General features: G+C 37.0%; 1 protein-coding gene across 6 annotated transcripts in view; it reads right to left on the bottom strand.

The window, feature by feature from the left end:
• Positions 1-494: 494 nt before the first annotated feature.
• Positions 495-20,699, bottom strand: part of LOC106870787 (aryl hydrocarbon receptor nuclear translocator homolog) — a 56,262-nt gene continuing 36,057 nt past the window's right edge. The window contains exons 4-16 of one of the 6 annotated variants that reach the window (XM_089363955.1): positions 19,682-19,839; positions 18,737-18,816; positions 17,081-17,173; positions 15,824-15,941; positions 15,533-15,562; positions 14,314-14,514; positions 11,938-12,118; positions 11,109-11,215; positions 9,835-9,985; positions 7,739-8,135; positions 6,596-6,659; positions 5,771-5,809; positions 495-4,509 (exon numbers count right to left, since the gene is read on the bottom strand). In XM_089363955.1, coding sequence (XP_089220081.1) covers positions 4,283-4,509; positions 5,771-5,809; positions 6,596-6,659; positions 7,739-8,135; positions 9,835-9,985; positions 11,109-11,215; positions 11,938-12,118; positions 14,314-14,514; positions 15,533-15,562; positions 15,824-15,941; positions 17,081-17,173; positions 18,737-18,816; positions 19,682-19,839 — 1,846 coding nt within the window. In that variant the 3' untranslated portion in view covers positions 495-4,282. Of the gene's footprint in view, positions 4,510-5,770; positions 5,810-6,595; positions 6,660-7,738; positions 8,181-9,834; positions 9,986-11,108; positions 11,216-11,937; positions 12,149-14,313; positions 14,515-15,532; positions 15,563-15,823; positions 15,942-17,080; positions 17,174-18,736; positions 18,817-19,681; positions 19,840-20,699 lie in introns of all 6 variants that reach the window. The other 5 variants (XM_014916986.3, XM_052973332.2, XM_014916985.3 and 2 more) reach the window with 5 other exon arrangements.

Raw genomic sequence — 20,699 nt, forward strand, 5'->3', positions numbered from 1 at the left:
CCATTTTGGAGCAAGAAAAAACTAATACATCATGCATTAAGACATTTCAAATTAACTTATTTTTGTGCTAAATGTTACAGTTTACATTCATCATTCTTGCACATGTTCAGTCCACTACTGGATGAAGGCCTCAACATCATCTTTCCACCAACCAAGGTCTGATGTTTTCCTCATCCATATTTGAGTGCCGAAGCATTTAACAAAATCTTCATTCCAACTTCTGCATGATGTTCCCCTCCTTTTTCCGGACCTGGTCTCCACTCTCTCAGTTTTCTTTTCCATTTATTATCCTTTCTTCTGAACACGGCCCAAGAAAGACCATTTCAGAAATTTTATTTTCCAGATAATATCCATTAAACCTATTGCCACACTTACCCTGTTGTTTTGCCATTTATCCATTTTGTTAATCTTCAGCATTCTTTTATCCATGACTCCCTGTGTTGCTCTTAAATGCTTTTCAAAAACAGTTTACATTAACAAATCGGAAACAAGAATAAAAATTAGATTAAGAACCTCCTCATTTATCTTTATTGACATTAAGAGATTGATAAGTATTATTTATTGTTACATAAAAAGGAAAATATAATCAGATTTTATATTCACTGGTTAGTTTCAGTAACATTGTGAATAAAATAAAAAAAAATATATGAAGCCATGCTCACTGGCATATAAATGATATAGACCTACTAGCAGACACTAGAATTTAAATTCACCTAAACTGGCTGTCATGCACACAAATCTGCATGCTGAATGAGCAGAAAATCTTGCAAACATTTAGAATAAATCAGAAGACTTACATTTACCAGAGAAAAAAATTGAAGGCTAAAAAAAAATTGTACTGGAAAATGTAAGAGTTAACTTTTAACTACACAACAAGGGCTGTCTATCCAATGATAATACAAATAATCACAGGATATGAATTTCAGTAGAACAAAGTAATTTTTGGTTTTATTTATTGAAAAGAAGAAGAATGAGTAATGAAGGAAGAAGGCGGAGTTTGTGTCTATACCAATTGATTAAAAAAAAAAACAAAAACAAAAAAGGTAATTCATTTACATGTTGAAACAGTTAAACATTTTCAGAACAAACCCAACTTGTTCTATTGTCTCTTAAAACCATGATCCATATTAGATGAAACAACCTTCAAGAATTGACAAGTGAAAGTTTTACTTCTTTTCAGCTGAATATTTCTGTCCTGCAAGACTTCTGTTGTTGTATACTCCTGTCCATTAATGCTTTCATTCTTGAATACCTCCATTCTACAATGAATGTAAACTCCCTTCATTTTTTTGAAATCACATCTTCCAATTTCATGCTAATATTTAAAGGATGAAGAACCCATTAACACTTTTTTTTTAATCCATGTTATTATTGAAAAACACTGCCTTTGTTGGAATTAATTTTGAAAATAATAATTTAGCAAAATTACTTCTTATAATTAATCTGGTGTTTGAAGCATAAATTAATTGAAATCTTGATGGAAGGTTTTAATTTAGATCACTTTAACAGGAAGTTTTGTATTATAGAAAGAGGAACAATATCAGGCAGGTTGATATCAAAAGGGCTGAAAAGAATAGATGGCAGTCAGGGTGAAATGAAGGGGTCCCAACAGGATAAATACCTGTACAAGTATCAGTTTGATGTTTCAACAGAAACAACATTTGAAAACTTAGATTTCTTTCTAAACCATATCAGTGTAAGATGACATCTGTATCAGAAAAATTGTCCAGTAATTCAAAAGAAAAAGAAATCACTATTTATATTGATTCTCTTAAAGTTAGCAGTAATGTTACTATTGGGTTGGTGCATAATTACTGCGGCTTTTTTACAGCAAATTTCATTCAACAAAAACAATAACAATGTTTAACAAAACCATTTTTTAAATGAAAGTCTGACCGCCTGCCAAGCAAATGGGAAGCAGTAATTGAAGTAGATGGTGAATATGCTCCGGAATAATTATTTAAAGATGCTTTTGTTACATGTTGTTATTGTTTTTGTTGAATAAAATTTGTTGAAAAAAAGCCGCAATAATTATGCACCAACCCAAAAATTTTAGTTTCAGAAGTAAACGAGAGAGAGAAAAAAAAAAAAAAAAAACTAGAAGAAAAGAAAGGAAAAAAAAATCTTATTCCAGATTATTTTAGTAAGAAAGAGAGAAAAAAAAAAAAAAGTAATTTTGAATAGGTGTACACTACTTTTCTTTTGCTTAAAAGATATGACACTTACCTTTTAGCAACAAAGCAATGATAACTTATAAATAACATCTTTTTGTTTTTTTGTACTTTAAGTAGAATCTTAACATGAATTGGAGATGGAATAAAATCTACAAATAACAATGTTTTAATCACTATTGTCCACTGTTGAGTTAATTAAGCAAACTATAGTTAATTTAGTGTCTTGAGAAATTTTAATTAAAATTCTACCCATAATGAGAAGAACCAAGAGCCAATCATTGTCTGAGTTAATTAACTGACGAAGAGCAAGGATGACAAACCTGGAATTTCAATTTATTAAATTTGGGTGGAACATGGTTTTTATAATTTGCTTCAGGTCTTCAATCAAGTTTTGTTAAAAGCTATTCACATTATAAACAGAATTCTTATTCCAAACACTCAGACAGAATATTAAAAAAAAAAAAAAAGGATGAAGGGGATGGGGGCAAACTGAAGTATAAGCAATAGCACATGCAAACACACACACACGTACATATATATTTATGAGAGGACATTTTTCTAAAGGTGAAAAAGAAGACAAAAAGTATTCTGTGTTAGGAAAGAGAATTGATGGAGTTAATTTTCTTCTACCCTATCTTTTGATTGTAAAATCTTTCATCAAAATATCATCTGTGAGTGTCAAGAAATCATCTCCAAATATTGATAATTAGCAAATAATTTTGGAACAATTCATAATTAAATTTGTGGGTTAATCAATGATTATAATCTAAAAGTAGTTAGATGTAATATTCTAGTAGAATTTGGTATACATTTTGTTCTGTGCCTAAAATAATGATTCTATTGAAATCAGTTGGCATTTGGGGTCAGAAAGGAAGGATTTAGGTTAATAATATCAGCAGATTACAAGACACCAGCCACCAACTGAAATGCAACATTAGGAGTTCAAATCCTTGAGATTTCAGTTGCTGGCACAGTTAATCTTCTTATAATGTTTAAGAACAGATTTCCTTTATGAGACTATTTTGTTAGCAATATCACAACCAAAGAAACAAAAACAGTTTTCTGAATTAAAGACACAAAGAACCATCACTATATTTGTACCATATGTATTATGAAAAGAAACTGGTAGTGGCTGCTTTCAATGTTCAATAGAGAAGAGGAAGTGTAAATCAAATATTTACTTACTGACATGATTTAATGAAGCAGAACTAAAAGAAACGGGGCATAAAATTAGTCCAAAGAACTAACTTTCAATATTTTGCATTCGGTATTGGGTATATATCGTATAATGAAATACAGAATGAAAACCCATTGTTACAAATATCCAGAGCATCCCATATGTCGGTCAGGTATGCAGTTTCTGCAAAGGGGAGATGTGTAGAAAATAAAATATGTAACCAAATATTGTATGTCAGAAATAGAGAACATAAGAATTGGCTAATATCTGATTGACAGTGAGGAGAGGCAGATTCAGTCTTTAGTCAAAACAAGCCAATAGCTTATATTCAATGTAATTCTGGAGAAAGACAGTTTGAAAGAAAAGAGGACTGGACTGGAGTCTTGAATAATTTTGCTGGGGGTTTTTTTTTTTTTTTTGTATTTTGTAAGTTAAAATTGATTGTTAAATAAGAATGGTAATCAGTCAGAATCTCCAATTTAAACTTTTCCTTTAGTGTAATAAATGCTTTAGCAAGGTTTTCATTAGAGTTCTGGAATGATATTGTCAATACAGTGTCATGTTTGAGTTTAAGCAGTATATCAAAACTTCTGTGTTTATGGCTACTCCATAAAACCGATACAATCTGAATGGATATATGCAATATTCTAAATTGAGTTGATTGTTTTGTTTTTAAATACTGTGGAGAATTCATGAGCAAAATCTGAGAGACATCTCTACAGTAAATTGTCATAGTTTATTTGTTTAATGTTTTATAAATCTTTCTCTATTTTGCTCTAAACACAACATAAGAGCGAGTTAATGCTCTCATTACTTCTTAATCAGATCAATTATACATAACACATTCTGTTTCCTTTGCATAACATGTAGCTTTCATGTTACACAATACTGAGTTGATGTTTGGGTGGACTATTGATGAGAACTCACTGGGTCATTCTCCAAAAGTATTGAACATGCCTGTCAGATCACTGAACTCTGGTGTGGTCTGGTCAAGCATTGGAAACATGTTATTGAATTCTTCCGGCTGCTGTTGCTGCTGCTGCTGTTGTTGTTGTTGTTGAGCTTGTTGTGCTCCTGCTGATGGATTGCCTTGAGAAGAGCCTTGCTGAGCATGATCCCCTGTATTTCCAGACCACTGCTGCCATAGTGGTTGGTTACCTGCAAAATATAATATTACCATTGAAAAAAACCATTTAATAGATCAATTTGTTCTTCATGTTTCAATCATCTACAGACACCTTCAGCTGTAATTACAGGCCTCATTATTCTAAGCAAAGGTGCATGGTTCAGTGGTTAGAGTATCGGGCTCACAATCATGAGATTGTGAGTTCGATTCCCAGACCAGACCGTGTGTTGCGTTTTTGAGCAAGACACTTTATTTCACGTTGCTCCAGTTCACTTAGCTATAGAAAAGAGTAGCGATGTCAATGGTGCCAAGCTGTATCGGCCCCTTTGCCTTTCCATTGAACATCGGTGGCGTGGAGAGGGGAGGCTGGTATGCATGGGTGACTACTAGATTTCCACAAAAAAACCTTGCCTGGACTTGTGCCTCAGGGGGTCACTTTCTAGGTGCAAACTCATGGTCATTCTTGATTGAAGGCAGTCTTTACCCTTTATGCTTAATCCCAGGACGGGGCATAATAAAGAATGCACCATTTTAACACACAAAGATACTTTCTCATGGTCTTTGTAGTTACTGGGTGGAAGAGAGAAAGTTGTCCTTAGAACAGAGACATAACCTGAATACTGGTAATAAAGTAGGAACTGGTAAAGGACTCCAATGGGCCAGGAGGTAGCATTAAACCAAATGACAAATTACATGTCTCACAAAAGAAAGTTCCTCAGATGGGCTTCCATAATTTCTGTCTACATAATTTCAGTCAAAGGCATTGGTTAACCCAAGACAACATTTGCAAAACTCAGAGAACATTACACTTATAGATGCATCAAGTGTGGCTGTGTTGGTAGGAAGTTTCTTTCACAACCATGTGGTTCTCCATGCGCATGCACACATGTATACCATGACTCATATACTGTTCACTTTCCTGATTGTTGTACATAATTCTATGTACTACACATGCACCTTTGATGAGTTGTAGTGCACCTGAGCACTATACCCAGTAATTTCATCATTGTCGTCGTCGTCATCATTTAATGTCCATTTTCCATGCTGGCATGGATTGGATGATTTGACAAGAGCTGGCAGGCCGGAGAGCTGCACCTGGCTGCAATTGTCTGTTTTGGCATGGTCTCTACAACTGGATACCCTTCTTAATACCAACCACTTTACAAAGCATACTGGGGGCTTTTCATCTAGCAATGGCATGGGTGCTTAATATGTGGCACCAGCACAGGTAATAACTAGCAGTATTATTAGCATTCACAGTAGAATCAAAGAACTGATTGAAATTCGACTTACATTTGAAATCTGGTAAGTTGAAACCAACAGCTGGCAAATCTGGAAACCAAATTGAAAGAATTACTTTACAAACAGCATAACATTCCCAAATTATTTTTTCCCTCCATTTTGTTTTTAATTTTTGAAAATTATATTCCCATTATCATAATCCTATAAATAAATGCTATTACATAATTTATCTCAAGACTTGTATGTTTAACTGTGATGCTAGGTTTTCATTTCATTATTTCTTCTGGCTTGTTTTTGTACTCTGTGACAGTAGTTTGGTACATGTAATTCCACTGAATTCATGTAAATTCTGTTAGTGCATATATGTGTGTTATTGGTATTTTTGAAGAGTGATGTCAGTTCATTAACTATTTTAACCCTTTTCTCAGATCACTCTGTCAAATATAATGTTTGTTGGTTTATATTGTTTTGAATTAATCGTACATTATCCTGTTGTTTAGAGATTTCAGTGATGTGATAGTTTAATTTTAGAATGACATTGTAGGGCTGAGGTGAGAGGCCAGATCTGGCCAGTTTCAATAAAAAAAACAGGTCAAATATTCTGGCTGGATATGGTCAGTTTGAATGCTAAAGGGTTAAGAGTTGTTTGTGTGATTTCTAAATCTGAACTTTTTTATTAGTTTAATCGAATCCATTTCAAACGTCTCAAAGTACTTGAGAAGGGGACAGATAGAGAACAAGGAAGAAGGGAGAGAAAGAGAAAAATAAAGGAGAGAAGGGAAAAAGAGAGAGACGGAGATAGGAGTGATTAGCTAAAATAAACACTTGACAAGCTTTCTGATGCCTTTGAGACTATAAAACATCGTTGGCGCTTACCTGGCGAACTGTTGTCAGGGCTCATTTGATTATAGCCTGGGTTTGTACTGTAGTCAGCAGTTGGCTAAAATGACAAGAGAATATAAAGTTTACATTGTAACAAATAACTCTTAGATGAGTTCAAAAGTGTACCTATACATGTACGCATCTTCTTTCATCTTTTACTTGTTTCAGTCATTAAACTGCGGCCATGCTGGGGCACCGCTTTGAACAATTCTCAGCTGAATGACTCAATCTCAATACTCTTCCTTTTGTACACATAGCATACCTCTTCTTTCGGGTCATACTGCGTCATACCTTCTTGAGGATATGACACAGTACCCGCCTCTGTTTTCAGTGTCTCCATCACAGAAGTGAGGTTACAATAGCTTGCTGCCATAATCAAACAGTAAAAATTTCCATCAGAACACAGCTTGTCAACATGTGCTTTCATGCAGATAAAAGAGTTCTCGGTTCCGCTTGTTACTATGGAAACAGGCATGTGCTTTCTCACAGGAAAAAGAGTTCTCATGTTCTGCTTGTTACTATGGAAACAGGCATGAATGTGTCTGTCGCTTATGATTAGTTAAAATCACCAAAATTTTTAACCTTTAATTGCTAATAATTCTTTATTTATTGATTTATAGCAAAAATGATTTTCACGTAATTCATTAGCCTGTAAAGGTGTATCATTACACTGAATATGAAATCAATTCAAGCAACCCTGGAAGAATGAGAATAAAGTTCACTTGAGCAGGACTTAAAACTCAGGATAGAAAGGGCTGCAACTAAACACCACAAGGTATTTTGCCCAATGCTCCACTAATTTCACCAACCCCATCATCCTAGTGTGTGTGTGTGTCTGTGTGTATGTGTGTGTGTGTGTGTGTGTGTGTGTGTGTATATATATATATATATATATATATATATATATATACATACATATATATTTCATCCTTGTCTCAGTTTTATGGAGATATAAGCCTATAAATGAGGTAATTTACAATGGAACAAGTAAAATATCACAACATATACACAAACGCAGCTGTAGATAAGGCTTGAACCTATGACCAAGTGGTCAGTAGTCTGCATTCCTAACTTTTGCAACCATATAGCTTCATCACAACCAAACTAAAATATGAGAAAAGTGAAAAGGATACAAACCTGGCTTTGTGCGTATGCTCCTTGACTAGACCAAGCATTACCAGCCATTTGAGAGGGACTCTGATTAGGGTGTCTGACCAAAGATGGCATTGTTGTGGCAGGAGATACCTGAGGAAGTGACATGGCAGCACTGGGGTATTTCATTGTAGACTGAGAATTGTAGCCGTACAAGTCTTGTTGGGTAAGGTTACGATTAGTGCTTAGCATACTGCGGCTGTAAACATCGGCTGTAGAATAAGGATCACGGTAATCTGTTTTCACGTTAGCTGTTCGTAAACCTAAGGAGTCTGTAGGTAGGCCCCGAGGAGTGGCGTATGTGTTTATAGTCGGCGTTGGCTCTGAACTTTGATCAGTTGGATTCTGCATAGTTGGGGCTGTAGAATTACCTTGCTGGACACTTCTAGAACAAAATTTGGGGATTAAATTCTCAAGAAAATTTGAACTGCAAAATTGAATATGGTAACAAATAAAAAGCATAAATAAAAATGAAAAATGGTTTTGTTACATTAATTCAAACAGTACAGATTTAATCCAACTAAAACTTAACTAAGTTTAACTCGGATTCCAGACAAACATAACAACTTCATAGGGAATATATATATATATAAACGAGTTATATTTAAATTAATATGACTTGGTAATATGTATCATGATTTCACTATTTGCATTAGATGCCAATGTAGTCACTCTTGGTTCTCTAATTCCTTGACCTCGTGAAACATTGAAGATATGACAGTTAGAAGAAGAAAGGGATGCACCAGCATTAGGCTTGTACACATTTTCTGCTAAGTAGAGATGACCAACATGAATGTAAGTGCATTGCTCAGGGATACAATGCACAACCTGGTCTAAGAATTGAAATCACAGCCATATGATTGTGACCCCAACACCCTTCACATATACACCTTATAATCACTGAAAAAATATCAACTGGCTCATGTGGCCCAAGCCCAGTGATGTGGCCCCAACTATTTTTGATAACACCTAAGCCAGCAACATAGGTCAGCTAACATATTAGTGTTTGAGCCAACCTGAAATGCCTCTATGTGGTCACTTGATTCGCTAGAACAGCAGCCAGATTTTTTTGGGGATTACACTCCACTGTCTTAGAAAAAGACATAATGGATAATGTAGTCTTGAATTCCCTGAATATAGGGAAAAAGAAAAACCAGGTTGGTCATGGCAAGAAAGCTTATATATCTGCCCAATCGGGGTCGATCTTAGCTCAAGCAAAAACAAACTAAACTACAACTTTTGTTTATCGTTTCTGAAACTCTGATAAATTTTACCTCTTTTCAGGCATCTGGTGATGGAGTGCCAAATAGAAATAAACAAACAAATTTATCTGACAATGGCTGGCTTGGAATTGAAACCACGAATCTCTCTACTTCCACTATCAACATATGTGATATGATTCCTATGTTTCAAAAGTTTAATACATTGTCCTAAATGGAGAAAACATTATTTGCCAACATAACATGGCAGTCCTGGTATAGGATGAATGTTGCTGTAATTTAGCCCCAGGAGACATCGTCTCCAGCTGGCTACATGACACGATTTGTGTCCTTATATTTTCGAACAAGGGAATCCTAAATGTTTCCAAAAGTAAAAATAATGTTGATGTGTTTTAAGTGTTTTTCTTATTTTCTTATGTTGGTATGAAGCCTGATATAATTAAAGGTAGCTGAAATGGGTAATCCATTTTCAAAAAGCATTCATGGCATAAACAAAACAAAATGAAGTGAAATGACATTATTCTAACTGGAAATAAAAGCTCAGATCACTAAAAACTTATCCAATGTTTAGAAGTGTGCTGATGAGAGAGCCTTTATGTGGCTGCTTGGCATACGAAATAGCAACCAAATCTCCTTCATATTACACATTCTATCATTGTAATTGGAGAAAGGATACATTGGATAAATGTAGTCTGAGATACACAATGCATGAGAAGATATGACAATCTTGGTTGAAATGCTTTAGACCATAGATCCACTGAGTTAGGACTGACTCGTGTCTAAACTCAGCACACACACACACACACACACACACACATACAAAATACACATACGCATATTCTTAAATTTCTGATTACTTACTTAGCAGAACTGTTGTTACAAACTATGTATTCCACTTCGTCTGTGTAAGGGTTTTGGAAACTAAAACTGCTTGTTCTCAGCCACATCCATTCCCGATTCGATGCTCTAAAACGGTACATAATGGACATCACCTGGCCTTTCAGTTTTAATACTGCAAAATAAACAATAAAAGTTCTTAGACCATTTGGTAATCCACCCCATAGATAGATGACTTAATGTATAAATATATATACGGTCCATTGCTTCACCTACCAAGGTATTGCACCATCACATCAGATGCCAAGATCGACAATAGACCAGCAAAGGTGAACAGGGCATTTGGTAGACTGTACAAATGCATGTGGAAAAACAAACACCTGAAAAAGGGCACCAAGATCAGTGTGTCGAGTGCCTTAGTCCTTACCACTCTCCTAAATAGCTCAGAGTCATGGGTCACTTATTGTCATCATCTACAACACCTCGAGTGCTTCTGCCGACACTGTCTCCACACCATCCTCAACATCCACTAGAGCGACTTCATCACCGATGGCAGAAGTTACTAGCATTGAAGCCATGCTGCTGAAGTCCAAGCTATGCTGGGCAGGGCATGTCTCCAGGATGAAAGAACATCACCTTTCCAAGACTCTCCACTGGCCATTGCAACAGAAGGGCATCAAAGAAGTCACACAAGGACTGTTTGTAAAAATCCCTTGATGCCTGTCACATCAACCATCACCAGTGGTCCACCCTTAGTGAGGACTGTGATGCCTGGCACTTCACCATCAGTTAGATAACATAGTCTCAGGCACATGTTTATCTGAAAGAAAAAGAAAAATTACAAGATGAGCAAGGCTGGAAAGCCAGAAGGCAGAAATCAGAGATGATCTGAGGTGTGAACAACAACCAAGTAGCACTCCTTTGGTTGACGAGTGTTCCATTTGATCCGATCCGATAGAACAACCTGCTTGTGAAATCAATGTACAAGTGGTTGAGCACTCCACAGATACATGTGCCCTTAACATAGTTCTCAGTGAGATTCAGCATGAAACAGAATGTGACAAAGCTGGCCCTTTGAATTACTAGTAAGACTCATTTTTGCCAGCCGAGTAAACTAGGGCAATGTGAAATAAAGTGTCTTGCAGGGACACAATGCTGGGAATTGAACTTATGACCTTATGATTGTGAGCTGAATACTTTAACCACTAAGCCATGTGCTTTCATTGAACAACATCTACAATAACAACGGCAACAATAACAATTAAAATCAAAACAAAAGATAGAAACCAACAGCATACCTTGTTCAAAGCTATCTTTCATATGGGCTTGGTCTTCCGGATGATAAAAATCAAATGCAGATTTACCAAGAAGTTCCTGAGGTTGGTAGCCTAGTACTGCTGTCACTCTGCACAAAATAAACGAAGTAAGACATACAAGAATAGAGCTATTTCAAATGATGACAGCGTAACAAATGCAATACAGTTTTCTTTTATCATCTTATATTAGACATGAAGACGAGACACACCACATATCCTGTTAATTACCGTACTTGTATGCCATTGTTCCATTATGAAGCCATTTCAAGCTACTAAAACTTGGGGTTGCTACTGCTGCTGCTGCACCTCCTCCTCCTCCTCCTCATTTAACGTCCATTTTCTATGTTGACATCAATACTCTTTTACTTGCTTCAGTCATTTGACTGCGGCCATGCTGGAGCACCGCCTTTAGTCAAGCAAATCGACCCCAGGACTTATTCTTTGGAAGCCTAGTACTTATTCTATCAGTCACTTTTGCCGAACCGCTAAGTTACGGGGACGTAAACACACCAACATAGGTTGTCAAGTGATGTTGGGGAGGACAAACACAGACACACAAACACATAAACACACATACATACATACATACATACATATATATATATATGACAGGCTTCTTTCAGTTTTTGTCTACCAAATCCACTCACAAGGCTTTGGTTGGCCCGAGGCTATAGTAGAAGACACTTGCCCAAGGTGCCACGCAGTGGGACTGAACCCGGAACCATGTGGTTGGTAAGCAAGCTACTTACCACACACCCACTCCTGCACCTATGTACATATTAAATTCTGAGAAATAATCTAGGAATCTTACCGCTGGTCAACAAACGTAAACTTTCCGTCTATGCTGTGTCGGGTAATAAATTCTGAGGAAGCGTTTTGTCCCATGAGATCATTGCAGTTTGTAGCACTGGTTACCTGCAGTCGACCTATACCAACCAGGCAGCAGTGGCTGTGGGGCTCCTCTCCATCTTGACGCTCTATCTGTTGCACTCCTACAAAGGAAACAAATCCATTTTCAAGGTCTGAAAGTAAGTAATACAGACGTTAGCACTGTGTTGATATGGAACACGGTGAAGAACAACATAGCTACAGAGAAGAACAGGAAAAGCACACAGAGACTAAACACATAAGGAGAAAGGTGTTTAACGACTACCATAAGGAGAATATCGTTTAATAATAGAAATAACAACAGCAGTAGTACTTATCATGTTGTTAGTAATATAGGTTTCAAATTTTGGCACAAGGTCAGAAATTTTGGGAGGAGGGGATAAGTTGATTCCAATGACCCCCCAGTGTTCAACTGGTACTTAATTTATTGACCCTGAAAGGATGAAAGGCAAAGTTGGCTTCAGTGGAATTTGAACTCTTAGTTTTCAGATTATTCAGTCAAATGTAATGCTTATTTATATTTACATCATCATCATCATCATCATCATCGTCGTCGTTTAACGTCCGCTTTCCATGCTGGCATGGGTTGGACGATTTGACTGAGGACTGGTGAAACCGGATGGCTACACCAGGCTCCAATCTAAATTTGGCAGAGTTTCTACAGCTGGATGCCCTTCCTAACGCCAATTGTTTATAATTAACCATGTCATTATCTTGTAGCTTTGAGAGTTTTACATGATTGTATATTTTTAGAATGACATTGTAGGGTAGTGTGACAGGCTAGAACTGGGTGGTTTGAACATAAAAGAGGTTCAATATTTGGGCCTGATATGACCATTGGAATGCCTTTACTAGAATACTCTCTTTTGCAAACACTCAGACTAAATCACTGATCTGAAGATAATTCCTGACTCATTATTTCTTCCTTCATCCCTGCTTTGGAGACATCACTAACAGAAATCACACAAGAAAGACTTCCTCTTCCGACAAAACAGTATCAAATAATACCCCCACCCCAAAGATATTTAAAAATGATAAACTGATTTTGCCCAAATTCTTTCCAACTCACTTTACTCGTCTCCTCCTTTTCCAGTAAATTTTGAAGAATCTCACATTTTAAACAGTGGTAGAAGACCTACCTTGATCCAGCAAATTGACTATTCTTCGTAGTTTTCTTTGTTTATATGAATCACCATCATCATCGTCGTTTAACGTCCGCCCTCCATGCTAGCATGGGTTGGACGATTTGACTGAGGACTGGTGGACCAGGAGGCAACACCAGGCTCCAATCTGATTTGGCAGAGTTTCTACAGCCGGATGCCCTTCCTAATGAGTTTCTACTAGTACATGATTTTTCAGGCATTAATTTGTCCTGCACATTATGTTAAATACAAAATAATTTTCTTACCAGTTTAAAAAAAAAAAAAATCCTTAACATCATTCTTATGATGATTCAATGAGTTTCTACAATGTCACTCAACCTGCTAGAAATAGCAGCTAAATCTCCCACAAAACACACCTTATTGTCCAGAAAACAAAGAGACACATTGGATAGTGCAGTTCTAAATAACCAGCACTTGAGACAAGGACCAGATGATCATGGTTGGAAAACTGCTTTTGATCATGTCTGCTAGCTCAGACCGGGGCCTGGAGCTATACAACACTATCTCTTATGAGTTAACCAACCATGGAAACCTTTACTAATATTCTCTATGTGGTCTAGCAATATGCACATACTATTTTCTGTGTCCACATACCCACCCAACTTCATGCTTTTTCTACGTTGACTGGCACGTCAATGTTCAATGTTTGAAGCTATTGTTTAACACCAAGTCAGTTTCATAGAATAGACCTTATGCTTCAGGACACTCCAGCAATGACTATCTCATTTGGGACTACAGTGTCCAATGTGTTGTTCTATTTTCAAGACACTAGTGTATGGTTACAGGGATATTTGGCAGTCATTTCGAAAGAGTCAAGCTGCCGCAGAGGCTCTCCTGCTGGTTTGTAATATCCCAAGCCGTGAGCATTAAAAATATGACTACTGAGAAGACACATCGCCATGCAGCCAGAAACTGGTCCCAACCATTTTGCTGGCTTTGGTTTTCAAGTTGGGAAATCAATAATTTGGCTTTGGTGTTTTGGAACCTCTTGGGTAGGGCAGCTGAAGTAGTAATGAGCTGCTAACAGATATCATAAAAAATACAATATTCTCATGGTATTGTTATCATTATATCTTAATGACACTGTAATGGATTTTCTGTGTTTTTTTAATTTTTTTTATTTCAAGGTGCCTTACCTCTGTTAGATGGAGGCCAGTTCTTTATATAACCTGTAACATGGACAACTGAATAGCTATTGCCATCAGAGGATGGACCAAATGCGTTTCTCTGACGGACTCGAATTGTATGGTTGGCAGTCACAGGATCGACTTGGACGTTACCCATCTTCATGCGGCAAATGAAACCACGCCGAGAACCCATGCACAAACGTATGGATGCTGTCAGGGAGGAAAGAGAAGGATGTAGAAAAATGTAGGTTAAAAAGAATCAACAATGAAAGCAATAAAAAAACAGTAAAAAGCAAAAAAAGTAAACAAAAAAATAAAGAATTTCCATTGATGTTGCTGATTTAATACACAAATAATAATAATAATAATAATAATAATAATAATAATAATAATAATAATAATAATAATAATAATAATAATCTTTTCTACTATAGGCACAAGGCCTGAAATTTGGAGGGAGAGGACTAGTCAATTACATCAACCCCAGTATTCAACTGGTACTTGATTTATCAACCCTGAAAGGATGAAAAGTGAGGTCGACCTCAGCAGAATTTTAACTTAGAATGTAAAGATGGGCGAAATACCACTAAGCATCTTGCCTGGCATGCCAACGATTCTGCCAGCTCTCTGCCTTAATAATGATAATAATAATAATAATAATAATAATAATAACAACAATCCTTTCTACTATAGGCGCAAGATCTGAAATTTTGAGGTAGGGGACCAGTTAATTACATCAACCCCAGTACTTGACTGGTCCTTAATTTATTGACCCTGAAAGAATTTACCAACAAGGTTTTGACAGCTCAGGGTTATAGCAGAAGACATTTGCTCAAGGTACCACGCAGTGGGACTGAACCCAAAACTAAGTGGTTCGGAAACAAAGTTCTTGACCAGACAGCCCTGCCTATATTTATTTACTTGTACAGTAGGTGTGCCTGTATGTCTGTATAGCAGGGTGTACCTGGCTCAAACAGTAGTAGGATCGGTATGATTGACTAAGATCCCTTTTAAGTGGTAGACGGACAATTCGTCGACAGACAGTTGGCCAACAGACAGCTTGGACACTTCCGCATGTCGACTTATTGTCCAATTGGCGAATTGTCTGCACACTTTTTAAGCAATGCCTGACTTTGGCTGCAGTCCAATGATTGAACACAGGAAAAGAATATGAAGAAAGAAAGAAATGTGGGGAAAAGAAAAAAATAAAGATACTTTCTCAACTTACATTGATGACCTTCTTTCTTAACAGTTCCAGCTGAAAAATAATTTATAGATAGATTAAATCAATGAGTAATTAGAACTAATGGTAGTGGTGATTAGTTAATTAATGATTTCAAATTTTTGCCACAAGGGCAGCTTGGGGAAGGGGATTAAGTCGATTACATTGACCCCAGTGTTGCACTGGTACTTAATTTATCGACCCCGAAAGAATGAAAGGCAAAGTCAACCTCGGCAGAATTTGAACTCAGAACTCACAGTAAATTGTTGAGAAGAAATATATCGGTTGATTACTCACTTTTCAAATCAAGAATACGTCCAGTGTTTTGGGATTCAGTAGTTGATAACTGTTCTCGGACTTTCTCAAGGTCGTCAGGATGCACCATATCGTAAATAGTATTTCCAAACCAGTCAGACTATAAATAAATAAATAAATATATAGATAATGACTAAAAAAACAAAAACAAAATAAAATTATGAAGAAAATTAGAATTAATTTTTTTTATAATTATTTCTGTTTTATTTTTTGAGCAGTGGATCTTGAAGCACCTAAAGCTGTAAATAAACATTTCTACTATAAGCACAAGGCGTGAAATTTTAGGGGAGGGATTAAGTTGATTATATCAACCCTAGTACTCAACTGGTACTTAATTTATCGACCCCGAAAGGATGAAAGGCAAAGTCGACCTCGGCATAACTTGAACTCAGAATGTAGCGACGGATTGCCCAAGGTGACATGCAGTGCAACTGAACCGGGAACCATGTGGTTGGAAAGCAGACTTATTACCACATGACAAAAAACTTACCATGTGATTAGTCATCCTGGTAGTAAATGTTGTATTGAATTGGCAGTTAAGGCAAAAGTCACGGACGCAAAGATGTATCAGTGACTTTTCTCACTACATAATGTCATTCCTTACTTGTAAGCAGTTGACATTATGTAATTAATTGTTTGTATCAATGATCTTTACCTTAACAACTACATAAGAAGTGACATTATGTTATTAACTGCTTGCATCAACAACCTTTACCTCTCAGCCATTTCAACAGAACGTTGATTACACGGATGACTAATCACAAATCACACATTAGTTTCCTCCTTCCGTCCTCACTTCCCTCTACTGCTTCAACCCACCACCTCTACACTATACTCAAAATTACTCCTGTACTATAAACAAGGAAGATTTGTTCACACCAAACTCTGTTTTGAGGAGTTAATATTGATAAAACTTAGAAGTAAACAATCACTGATGATAATACTGTGTGTGTATGTGTGTGTGTATGTGTGTGTGTGTGTGTGTGTGTATGTGTGTGTGTGCATGTCTAAAAACTGGTGCACTTCATGTGTTTTTTTATGCCTCATAATTTAGTGGTTTGACAAAATAAGTACAAGACTGAAATATGTATTAGTTTTGATATAATCAACTAAACTCTTCAAGATGGTTTACCAGTAGAGCTGAAGTCTAAAGGCAGAAACCAGCAAAAGAGTACAAGCACACACACACACACACACACACACACATGCAAATGTATACCAACAAAGCAATCTACGTACCTGAGATTGATTAAGAACTGGGCATACAGAGTCGGATACATAAATAATTCTTCCTGTATCACATTGGACCACAAACAGAAAACCATCTGCTGCCTGGAATTGAATAAAGAGGAACACATTGAATGAAAAAATATCCATGTCAACAGAGACAATCAATATACCGTAAAGTGATTTGATGGTAAAAGAAAGCAAGAATTATAACTGGTTCATTCTTTAAACATTTTCTAACACAAATTGAACATTTTTTCTATACCATCACGCTTTTGAAGGCCAACCTTCAAAGCTAAATTCAATTACTTTGTCAGAAGTATTACAATTTATACCTCTCTTTCAACACTCATCTGCACAAGATCTCACTTCTCAGCTACTGCATTGAATATTTTTTCCAATCCTTTTTAAGGGCTGCAACACAGTCCAATACACTCTGTACAAATATTTTCCATCTAATACCTGTAACATTTCAAACTGAATATAAAATATGTTACCACCATCAAAATTGACCATCAGTTTAAGGAAGTATAGAATGGCTATGAGCATTGTTCTTCCTCATTAGATAAATGAATAAAGACATTAAATAGCTTGGAGATCAGAGAGACTCTCCTGGTCAAGCTGTTACTTCTTCACATTGAGTGGCCACAGCTCAAAGACTATGGACATCATCATCATCGTTTAACGTCCGCTTTCCATGCTAGCATGGGTTGGACGATTTGACTGAGGACTGGTGAAACCGGATGGCAACACCAGGCTCCAGTCTGATTTGGCAGAGTTTCTACAGCTGGATGCCCTTCCTAACGCCAACCACTCAGAGAGTGTAGTGGGTGCTTTTACGTGTCACCCGCACGAAAACGGCCACGCTCAAAATGGTGCATCTCATGTGCCACCCGCACAAGAACCAGTCCAGGGGCACTGGCAACGATCTTACTTGGCTTGCCGGGTCTTCTCACGCACAGCACATTTCCAAAGGTCTCGGTCAGTAGTCATCGCCTCGGTGAGGCCCAATGTACGAAGGTCTTGCCTCACCACCTCAGCCCAGGTCTTCCTGGGCCTACCTCTTCCACGGGTTCCCTCAACTGTTAGGGTGTGGCACTTTTTCACGCAGCTATCCTCCTCCATTCTCACCACATGTCCATACCAGCGCAATCGTCTCTCTTGCACGCCACAACTGATGCTTCTAATGTTCAGCTTTTCTCTCAAGATACTTACACTCTGACGGGTATTCACATTGACATTGTGGTTAGAATGTCGCAGGAAAAAAAAAATTGCAAGACAGATTCTTCAAGCCAAGCCAACTGGCAGGAGACCAAGAATGGGACGGTTGGGTAATGTCCAGTCTCAGATGGTCATGGTAAGGGATCCAGCCAGAAAGTCTAATAATGGTTGCTTCTGATAGGATCCTATGGTGGAGGTGCCTGTGGGTTTTACCAACATGGTTCTCCCAGGAATAGTGGGCAGAGAAGATAAATGGATAGGCAGATGACATAAAGACAGAGTACAGTTTAACATGATTATCATCCAGAATACATTTAAGAAGTCAACACTTTCTATTCACTTAACTAATGTGAGAAAGTCTGTATGTAGACATATACTGTCTACAGAATGTGCATTTTTATATGTTACATATTAAGTGTTTGTCACTGACATCTGAAGAATACTGACCTCAAGTATCAAATGTTTCAGCTCCTGGTCTGTGAGAAAGGAAGGTTTATAGGATCCATCATTACTTGTATTTCCAGTTCCTGGAAGAATATAAAAATGAAATTTACCAACCTGAAATTTGATACAATGTTCAAAGGAAAATAACTAAAGAAAAACACCATTTTACAAAATAACACAAGTAAAATTTGATGAGTTGTAGTGCATCTGAACACTATACACAATAATTTCATCATTATTATAATTATTATTTTATAAAAATAAAAGCACCATCCGAACGTGGTTGATGTCAGTACACCCTGACTGGCACCCATGCTGGTGGCACAGAAAAAGCACCATCTGAACGTGGCCGATGCCAGTACCTCCTGACTGGCTCCTGTGCCGGTGGCATGTAAAAAGCACCCACGACACTCTTGGAGTGGTTGGCATAGGAAGGACATCCAGCTGTAGAAACATTGCCAGATCAGATTGGAACCTGGTGCAGCCGCTGGCTCTCCAGACCTCAGTCAAACCATCCAACCCATTCCAGCATGGAAAACGGACGTTAAACGATGGTGATGATGATGATTGAATAAGCACTATTTTATAGTTTGGTAAAAATAGAATTGTTTACAGGTTTACTGTTTATTTTAAACTACTGCTTTAATTGTTCTTGTTTGGATGTCGAGATACTTTGAAATGATAGCAGAGGGTATCTCTTATCTTTCCTTTTAATTGTTTCTGTAATTACACCTTAGTCTTGCTGGGGCCCTGTAAATCTATATAGTTTTGGAAGTTGCATTTAAAATGTTTACACAATGCATTAACTGTGAACGACTAGACTGTTCCTAGACTAATTAAGGTTTCAATGGTGACAACAAATCTTATAATCTTCCAGCTTGAGGTTATGTTAGAAGGAAAAAAAGAAAAAAGAAAAAAAGAGAAAGAGAAAGAAATCGAGATCCTTACCTCTTAATGTTTTCATGTGGGACACAGCCATACGTAATATTGTTAGTTTGTCTGGTTTGCGAGCAAGGGTGCTGCAGGTTGGTACCATATCACACAGCTCATTTATATAAGCAGTCATCTTGTTCCGCCGCCGCCTTTCAATTTCACAGTGACTTTCCCTGAGGGATGACAAGCAAAAAGCAAATACTTACACATTTCTTATACACAGCCATACAAAAGAGAGAGAGAGAGAGAGAGAGAGAGAGAGAGAGAGAGAGAGAGAGAGGGGGGGTCGTTTTAATCTCTCCCTTTGTACTTCAACATTAATTAAAACTGCCATTGTAACTAAACACAGGTGAGATGAACCAAACAACAAGACAGAACAAAGGTAGACCTTCAGTAGTGTTAATGCTTTAGCTGTGTAGCGTAAAATTACCAGAACTTCTTCCTAGCTAAAGTTATTTACATAAATTATAAGACATGGCTGCATGGTTTCAGGTTCAGTTTTAAAGAGATGCCTTGGTGAAGTGACTTCAAGTATTGCCATGAGTTGACCAAATTCTTGCGAGACAATTTTGTTAGAAACCGTAAGAAAGCTTACTGTCTCTCTCTTTCATACACACAGAGCCTACTAAATATTGCATGGGAGAACATAGGAATACTGGAAATGGTGAATGAGTGCATTGTAAAAACAATCTGAGAGTGATGGTCACTTAGTTCTAATCACCTACAATGCTCCCTCAAAATTCAAACCATGTCTACTCCAGAACCTAGCAGCTATTGGGGGTCTTAATCTCTAACTCTGTCAGTCTCATACAGCAACCAGGACTTAAGCCAGTTGTGCATTATCTCCTATAGTTTGGAAATTTACTTGATTTGTAAGTGATATATTTAGCTGATATATTTTAGACAAAGAATCCAAACGCCAGATCGATATCATAATGCTGTTGTGGCTAAGCAAATATATAGATACTTTAAAAATGTGAAATTCTAAAAAAAAAAATTGTCTTATTTTATTAAATTATTTTAGAGTTCTTCC

This window comes from Octopus bimaculoides, chromosome 15 (genome assembly GCF_046866305.1).
Source record: "Octopus bimaculoides isolate indiv1 chromosome 15, ASM4686630v1, whole genome shotgun sequence".
NCBI classification, from domain to species: domain Eukaryota; kingdom Metazoa; phylum Mollusca; class Cephalopoda; order Octopoda; family Octopodidae; genus Octopus; species Octopus bimaculoides.